This window comes from Setaria italica, chromosome III (genome assembly GCF_000263155.2).
Source record: "Setaria italica strain Yugu1 chromosome III, Setaria_italica_v2.0, whole genome shotgun sequence".
In the NCBI taxonomy this organism is placed as follows: Eukaryota; Viridiplantae; Streptophyta; class Magnoliopsida; order Poales; family Poaceae; genus Setaria; species Setaria italica.
Window position 1 is genome coordinate 14,412,573 of NC_028452.1, and position 8,521 is coordinate 14,421,093.

At 49.3% G+C, this 8,521-nt stretch overlaps 2 protein-coding genes across 2 annotated transcripts; one reads left to right on the forward strand and one right to left on the reverse strand.

Annotated features, from left to right (window-relative positions):
- Positions 1 to 1,687: 1,687 nt before the first annotated feature.
- LOC101758754 lies at positions 1,688 to 5,324 on the forward strand. Its single transcript, XM_004961559.4, has 3 exons — positions 1,688 to 2,295; positions 3,277 to 3,381; positions 3,480 to 5,324. The coding sequence occupies exons 1-3, from the start codon at positions 1,954 to 1,956 to the stop codon at positions 5,028 to 5,030; spliced, it is 1,998 nt and encodes a 665-aa protein (XP_004961616.2). The 5' UTR covers positions 1,688 to 1,953; the 3' UTR covers positions 5,031 to 5,324.
- A 1,063-nt stretch (positions 5,325 to 6,387) lies between these two features.
- LOC101759160 (protein translation factor SUI1 homolog) lies at positions 6,388 to 8,248 on the reverse strand. Its single transcript, XM_014804799.2, has 5 exons — positions 8,091 to 8,248; positions 7,282 to 7,389; positions 6,905 to 7,116; positions 6,769 to 6,822; positions 6,388 to 6,678 (listed from the first exon to the last, which is right to left on the reverse strand). The coding sequence occupies exons 2-5, from the start codon at positions 7,316 to 7,318 to the stop codon at positions 6,634 to 6,636; spliced, it is 348 nt and encodes a 115-aa protein (XP_014660285.1). The 5' UTR covers positions 7,319 to 7,389; positions 8,091 to 8,248; the 3' UTR covers positions 6,388 to 6,633.
- Positions 8,249 to 8,521: the final 273 nt, after the last annotated feature.

Here is an 8,521-nt window from a genome sequence, read left to right on the forward strand (position 1 = left end):
GAAAGTAAATCCTCCTCATCTACCACCTTGATCTGCAATCCTGAGATTAGCAGCACCGGATCCTGACGGTGCGGTACACCGACACCGATATACTTTTGCACCGAATAGACATAGACTCCGGACCAGTGTATTTATGCAAAGCCTGCACGGGCCCTCACTTTCATGTGAGCTCTGATCTCTCGGCTCCTCATCCTCCCCCCTACCTGTAGCTAGCCGCGAATTGAAGGGACACGCCACGGACTCCGTGACGCCCAGCGGCGGGCGCAGGTGTCGAAATCCAGCCGCCCCCCGGGCTGCTTTCCGGCCGGCACGTTCGTGATCCGGTGGAGGTTGGTTTGGTACCGTGTCGTCGGCTCGTCGTTCCGGCCGGCTGGCTTGACCACGCATGTGCCGTATCATGGACTTGTACGTGTGCTTATTCGCTGGGTATCTTTGGATGTTGGGTGAGCAAGCATACGATCAATGCCAATGGAGGTGTGAAACTCACAGCACAGGGGACAGTAGGGTTGGTTCTCTAGCTGAATTCATGCAAAGTTCGCTGCAGCAAGCAACTCAGCTCACATGTCTTTTGTACAAAAGGGGTGCTGGTCCAGGAGCTACAGATGGTGCAGCGTTGGTATGTGTCTGCAGCTCGATCGATCCTCGATGGATGGATGGAGGAGCATTCGATGCGCCACCGGTGTGACTGATGAGCGTATCGTACCATGTTCTTTGCCCCTGTAGTCTGTAGGGAGTATGCATGCCGCAGGAAAGAAAAAAGCCTTCTTTTCCTCTGTGCCGATCGATCGATGGATCGAGGCACGTGCGGGCGATCGCCATGCCGTTCAGGCGTCGCGGTCCTCCTTTGCTATAAACTCGACGGGACGCGCGACGTACCCGAGTGGGCGTCGCAGCTGGCAACCTCTGCACTGCACCAACGCTCCGATTGTCTGCCGAGCTAAACTAGCAAATGCAGAAGCGCAACGACGACGCGTCGCCATCATCGCACCGACCTACAGTGGGTTATCCATGTCGTGTTGTTGAAATCTCGCGCTCAGAAAGTGGCGCTAAATGTAGAAACACACGACGAGATGATGATTTAGCAATTGATGGGAAAAGTGCATGTGGTAAATTAGGAAAATAATGGAAACCCATACATCAGGGTGCTTAGGTTCTTGTCCCATTTATCCAAAAAATATTCTGTGAAGAATGAAGATTATATAATTTTCTAGTATAATCGATACATTCTTATTTGTCATGTCTCGCATGCAGCAAATATTGATACTTATTTAGAATTATATATGGACACACCATCTGCTCTGACTGGATCCAGTATAGCATAATTGTAACATCATTATTCTATCTTCTCTCAGGATCCGGTTCAACAAAACATTCTATCTGCTCTAACTGGATCTAGTATAGCATAATTGTAACGCCATTATTCTATCTTCTCTCAAGATCCGGTTCAACAAAACAAATATTTGAATTCTTGTGTACCCTTCGTATGTACCAAGCTCACACTACATCTTACAATCAAGATCCTAGCAATTAAACTCTACTATTAGTATCATTCTCGTGTATATGTATATAAGTAGTGCTCCAACAAAGTCAGCCCAGCTCGAAGCCATTCCAACCTCAAAACATTTCGCCTCTCACAACCCAATAATCCACAGGATATAGATACCCTAGCAAGAAGAAGAAGAAAAAAGGGCGAAACATTTCCAGTCACCCCCCTTTCCCTTCCCCCCTGCCCATGTTCTCCAGCCTCCTCACAGGCCTACAGCTATAGAGTACCCGTCGTCTCGCCGGGCCACCACCAGTCCACCACTAGGCGCTCGCTACCAGCTACTGGTACTAGATCTCGCGCGCCTACCCGCGCGGCGCGCAACCCACCCGGCGCGCGCTATTTGCACGGCAATGCCACTGGCCTCGCCGCCGCCTCGGCCCGCGCACAGGTGGTGAACCGCGGCCGGCATGGCGCGCCCTCGACGCCCGCCGCCCGTGGCGAGGTCCCCGGCCAGGGCCAAGGGCCCGGCACCCGCCGCCGCCGCCGCCACCCCGCGCCAGGCATCCCCCTCCCGCCAACGCCGCGCCCGGCGGCTGCGCGTCCAGAGCCCCTCCCTCGCCTCCGCCCGCCGCGGCCCCGCCCATGCGCACGCGCCGCCGCCGGCCACCCCGCCGCTCCGGTGGCCCGGGGACGCCGTGGCGCCCCGCGAGAGCGCCGGCGCGGGCGCGTCCGTGAGGAGGATCGCCGCGGCGCTGTGGCGGGCGCACCCGCCGCCGCGGGAGCCAGGGGAAGCGCGGCGACGGCCGGAGGTGAGCCTGCTCTCGACTCGAGATCCGTGCGTGTTGTTGCTTTCTAGGGTCGCAGGTTACCGCTCTGTTGTGTATTCCGTGATTGCGGCGGCGCCTTGGGCTCGTTTTGGGAGTGTTTTGCGCTGGGAGCTCGGGATTTCGCTGGGCAGCTGTCGAGACTTGGGAGTAACATGAAATTGAGTGGCCTGGTGCTTTGCGATCATTTGGTTAAGGCGAAGTGTACGTTTCTTTGGTTTTGTCGTTGCTGGGAAAGTGCTGTATGATGCTAGTAGTACCGTAGTGTTTCTCTGAATTTTTTTTCAGCCGAATGTTCGTAAAGCTTGGCATTTTCTGCATCCACGAGCGAATGATTGGTTGTTCCTTCTGCCAATTTCGTCCCAGTTCCATTAACTTGCGTGAGGTCTTGAAATTTGCACTACAAATTCAAGATCAAGCTGAGGCTGAGCATTTCAGCTGGAGGTGGAAATTTAGTGTCTTGGATAAAGTTGGCAGAACTCTCAGCCAACCTTAAGTTGTGCTTTGTGATTGCATAATTCTGTGGCTTTCGTGAATTTCTCTCCACAAATTTCCATGTCATGCACCGAACTAGTTGTTTAGATTTTGGCTTCTTGAGGAAGAGCAGTCTCCATCTGTGGACCAATCGTGTTGAGTTTCATGCTAGATTATAGTAAGTTCTTTGTCGGACCAATTGGTGACCTTTATCGTTCCAGATTGCTTTGGGTTCTTTCCATGCATCTCTTTCAACTGGGCCTGAAGATGTGACATCGCCATATTTCTTTGTGTCCATCTACAGGGTTGTTGTTAGGATGTAACCTGTGTGGTCCCAAGATATTAGCTGCTCTTAGTTGTGAAATGAAGACATCCAGTTCACGGATTTTGACATGTTTTACTCCATTTGCGTGCAAAATTCTGTAATACTGACAACATACCGAGTATATTTCTAAGTATTTGTGGTGAACTAACATGAAATGAAATTTGCAGCCTAGCCCAAGGCATCTGCATACTCCCGATTGTTGCAATTACTATAAAGCGGTCCTTGAAGGCAGGACAGGGAAGAAGCCTCTTGGCAATGGCATCGTTCATGAGGTATACATCTTATTCGTAAATTGATATTTCTGATATGGATTGCCACCTTCCATTCTGATCCAATTTTATTTGATGAAATGCTTATGAATGACAATTAGGTGGGAGCCTATTCTTCATCACCCCGAATTGAAATGGAAGTTGCAACAAAATGGGACCGTCGATGCTTGAACACATCGGGTGGTGCTGACTCTGATTTCTGTGGCCGCCATATGGCAGCTGCTGATGAAGAAGTATCTGCACTTAAAGAAGAGCTTTTGCAGGCCCGCAACCGGATTCATGAACTTGAAGCTGAAAGCCGGTCTGCTAAAAAGAAGCTTGATCACTTGGTGAGGAATCTTGCTGAGGAAAAGGCTTCTTGGAGGAGCAGGGAGCATGATAAACTTCGAAGCATATTAGATGCTGTTAAAGGGGATCTAAATCGGGAGAGGAAGAATCGACAAAGGGCAGAATTTATGAACTCCAAGTTAATGGACGAGCTATCGGAGTTGAAGTCGTTGGCTAAACGATATTTACAAGATTATGAAAAGGAAAGAAAGGCCAGAGAACTCATGGAGGAGGTGTGTGATGAATTAGCGAAGGAGATCGCAGATGACAAAGCTGAGGTTGAGGCTTTGAAGCATGAATCAATGAAGGTCAGAGATGAGGTGGAGGAAGAAAGGAAGATGTTACAAATGGCAGAGGTTTGGCGTGAAGAAAGGGTACAGATGAAGCTTGTTGATGCCAAACTGACACTAGACAGCAAGTACTCACAACTGAGTGAGCTTCAGGCTAACCTTGAGGCTTTCCTCAGTTTCCACCAAGGTAGCAGTGTAGACAAAGAAACATTGAGAGATGGAGAAAGGCTCAGGGATGCAATCTGCTCAATGAAGTTTCATGGTAAAGAGTTCTCGTACAAACCGCCACCTCCTTCAGAGGACATTTTTGCTGTGTTTGAGGAACTCAGACAGAGGGAAGATACTAACGAGAAGGAAATTGGAGAGTGTAATGGAGATACCCCCATAAGCCATGCAACAAAGATCCATACGGTGAGTCCTGAAACCGACATCTTTCTGGAAAAACCAGCAAACAAATGTTCCACTCAACCATGCGCTGGAAATGAGGATGAAGATGATAGTGGGTGGGAGACTGTTAGCCATGCAGAGGAGCAAGGCTCTAGCAATTCACCGGATGGAAGTGAGCCATCAGTAAATGGTTTCTGTGGAGGAAATGATGCATCAGCGAGTGGAACCGATTGGGAGGAGGATAATTGTGAAAACTGCAGGTCAAATAGTGGCATCAGTGGAGTTTGTTCAACCACGGGAGAGAAGTACCGGAAGAAGGGGTCTTCTTTATCCAGACTCTGGAGATCATCAAATGGCGAAGGCCGCAGGAAAACAGGATCCGAGTTACTGAACGGTAGGCTCTCAAGCAGCAGGATGTCCAATGCCGCTCTTTCTCCCGATCCCAAGAACGGTGAGGTGTGCCAAGTCTCACCAAGTGTCGGGGACTGGAGCCCTGACTTGCTAAACCCTCACGTGGTCCGCGCCATGAAAGGGCGCGTGGAATGGCCCCAAGGCGCGCAGAAGCACAACCTGAAGTCCAAGCTCCTGGATGCAAGGACTAATGGCCGTAAGGTGCAGCTGCGCCAAGCGCTAGAACAGAAGATATAGCATGGCGTACTCACTCGCATTCTCCATTGTCGAAGAGAACACCATAATCTTTCCTGGTGAGGGAGGGGTCTTCTGGAGGCTGGAGCAGCCATCTTCAGCTCTAGGAGAGATACACCATTGTTGTAGTATCGCTGCCTTGGTCCTCAATCGGGTGTTTATCACTCGCTGTACCTAATTCACGTCCTTGTAGACCATTGAGCTCGCTTAGAAGAATCGTGAGCTCCATGTAATCAAATGTAAAAGTAGTATCTCTGCCTTGGTCCTCAATAGTATTATTTGTTTCTTGCCGTCTCCTTTCTTCAGTTTATCTCGCTTTCGAATTCAGATCTATAATTAGCATGCATAGCCTCGGCGACCGTCTTTCAGGTGAGATTTGAGGCGAAAGTGAAACTGAAGGCTCTGAATCCAAGTGATTTGAATAAAATTCTTCCTGCACTTAAGAGAGCAATAAGTGAAATCCGTGCGTGCTCAACAGTCCCACGGGTGTTTGAAATATGTAGTATCACAGTACCATTAGGGCCTGTAAATTTCAACTGCAAACCCATCGGCACCAATAACACGTCCTAGTTCACGGCACGGACGCTGGGTTAATAAACCAACAAGAGTAGCAATACGGTTTACCGTCCACATCTTTCACTGTTTATAACTCTGAAAGGCAGGTGACCGAGCGGTGCATTTTACTGCTCCGCGTCCAAAATCCAGAAAATGAGATTTTACATGACTTGATGGTAGATCTAGGGACGCCGAGCAACTGTGTAAATGAGACGAGCTACTGACAGTACAGCCGGAACGTGACAGTTTCTACTTCCAACCACCGATGTGCATGGCAATTATTGTAGTCGATCGTCGGGGAACACTCTCCGTGTAAAAGTTACTCGTGCCGAAAGCTCCCATGAGACGAATGATAACCCCGAGCAACTTGGGTTGGTTGGGAACCCAGGGGCGTGAACAACTCGATGCGCTGAGATACTTTGGATCGCGCTGTCGCCTGGTTCGTCACGTCCCGAACGACGTCTCATCCAATTGCGCCGTACGCTGCTGGGGTTGGTGAGGTTGATTTGCTTGCGCGAGGCTCGGGAGCCAGCGCCCGTGAACGTCATCGCCGTCGGTGAGGATCCAACTCAACGACCCGTTTTCTTGCAGCCGCCGACCCCGTGTGCCGGGCGAGCTGCACCCATCTTGTTACCGATGGACCGACCCCGTGTGGGCGGCAAGCAAACAAAATCCACCGCCCGCGTCCCATGCGCATCGGCACGGCAGGTTTGGACAGCGGAACCAACAAAAGATAGGCGGAGGACGATGACTGAAGCTAAACCCATTTCAGAACAAAGGAGATGCAGGAGGCAGAATATCAGGATTATAGCCAAACAGAGAGTACTTTTATTAAGTTGGCAACAATAACACTCCATACAAGCCATACCCATACGCTGGTGGCGCATAATGAGGAGAAAACACAACTTGCATCAAGCAAAACACACTTGATAATAGCACAATACTTCTTTGTTCTTATATGGAAAAGCAGTAACTATATTATTACTGCTTCAAGCTTCCCAATATGCGGTAGCGCACAATATTGTGCACGCACGCATTTACAGCAGGTCCCTTAGAACCCGTGAATCTTGATGTTCTCTTTCTTCGCAATCCCAGCCTGCCAAGACAAGCAAACAGATGATGAGCTTTATGAACAGATGTAGGAGTCTACATCTCTAAAAACCAAAGCTTGAGATTCTGAATGTACCTGAACTAGGAAAGTGGCGACATTCTTACGCTGATCGCCTTGGAGCTGAATGACCTGTAGACGGGCAAACACATCATCAGTACCACAACCAGCAGAGAACATTGTGAACTTGAAAAGCATTGGTGCTTCATTGTACCTGGCCTAGCTCTGGGTCCTGGACTACAGTACCATTGCAGCAGAATTCCTTCTTGAGATCCTTGAGGATCTTGTTGTAGCTGAACTCTTTCTTTAGTCCCTGAACAGTAGTCAGACTCTTTCTGCCGTTGCGTTGCTGGATGCGCACATGCACATAATCCTTTGTTCCGGGACCAGCACCGGAGTCCTCAGCATTTGCCTCAGCAAACGGATCTATCAAAAGAATGACATACGATCAGACAAGCATGCACACAAACAATACTAAACAGAAGCATATCCAAGATGAACTAATTTATGCACGTTCTCACTCATTCAGTAAAACAATAGAAAGCCACATCATCATGCCATCTGAAAGACATGGATGGAAATTAAACATACCGAAGGCAGATGGAAGCTGGACGTCGAGATCAGACATGAAACTTGGTTGTTGAAGTTGGATTGGCACCGAGCCGATCAGGCTTTGATCTGTTGGTCTTTATGCAGAAACTGCACATAAAGCAAACAATACCATCAATCGCAGGCTATACAAGCACAAAATATTTTGAGGAAATAGAAACTAGCACAGATCGCCAGAAACAGAATTCAACGGTAGCAGCAAAGCACAATAACAAGTAGAGAGTACAATATAAGACAATCGTCCATAGCTGTCAATCCGTTAAATACTACCACTGAAACTACAGTTCCACAATTTTCTCGGTCAAACTTTAGGGTTCCAAAATTTTACTCATACAACAGCCTAGATAGTAGATCCAGAAAGGGGCTAAACGAAAATTCCCTAAATCCTTCTAACCGCTGTGGACAAATCGAAGTCAGGAGACTAGAAACACGCCTACTTCTCATCCACAACAGGGAGCACGATGAATCGGATCAAAACCCCATGATCCCCCAGAGCGGCCACAAGGCACAAAAATTTCCCCAAAAATCCAGCCGCTCACCCTCCCAAAGGACTCCAATCAATTCATCAACCGCGACCCAGACGCCGAGAACAGACAACCATACCAATCATACGAATCATAGGGGGAAACTCGCACGCATCCCGGAGACTACGATCCGAGATCCGTTCGTTCGCAGAGCTAATTCGAGGCGTGACGCGATCGAAACCCTCCAGATCCCCAAATCCCACGGGCTAAGAACGAGGCGGATTGAATCAGGGAGAAGGGGGAGGGGGAAAGGGCGTTGGTGCTCACCTTTCTCTTGCCGGGAGGAGGGAGAGAGCCGGCGTGGAGCGCACGCGGTTGGAGGCGAGAGGCGGATAAGACTTGACCAGGAGCTGTCCCGTTTCCACCCCTCCGCCCGGCTTGGTTGGTTTTATAGGCGCGCGGTGCGTAGAATTAGGTGGGCGAACCGCCGTTCCGGGGGACGCTTGCTAATTATGCATCCCCCACACGGCTAGGGCTCTGGATTCCTGCCGACCTATCGAGACGGAGGCTTTTTTTTATCTTTTTCCTCTCTTATATTATTTATTATATTTCTGGATGTAGTGAATACAGCCTGTATCCTCGTCAATTGACGGTTGACGTTAAACACTTTGATCGTTCACGTCAATCATGTGTTGGCTCATTCTCCATGAGTTGAAATTTTTTAAAAGAACCAGATCATTGCTAAAATATACAGATAT

Excerpts from the sequence above, each read along its gene's own strand:
- LOC101758754 (XM_004961559.4), top strand. The coding sequence starts at position 1,954 with ATGGCGCGCCCTCGACGCCCGCCGCCCGTGGCGAGGTCCCCGGCCAGG. Across the intron at positions 2,296-3,276 it reads AAGCGCGGCGACGGCCGGAG|CCTAGCCCAAGGCATCTGCA; the intron begins GTGAGCCTGCTC and ends TGAAATTTGCAG. Across the intron at positions 3,382-3,479 it reads GCAATGGCATCGTTCATGAG|GTGGGAGCCTATTCTTCATC; the intron begins GTATACATCTTA and ends AATGACAATTAG.
- LOC101759160 (XM_014804799.2), bottom strand. The coding sequence starts at position 7,318 with ATGTCTGATCTCGACGTCCAGCTTCCATCTGCCTTCG. Across the intron at positions 7,117-7,281 it reads CCAGCTTCCATCTGCCTTCG|ATCCGTTTGCTGAGGCAAAT; the intron begins GTATGTTTAATT and ends TTCTTTTGATAG. Across the intron at positions 6,679-6,768 it reads TCGCCACTTTCCTAGTTCAG|GCTGGGATTGCGAAGAAAGA; the intron begins GTACATTCAGAA and ends TTGTCTTGGCAG.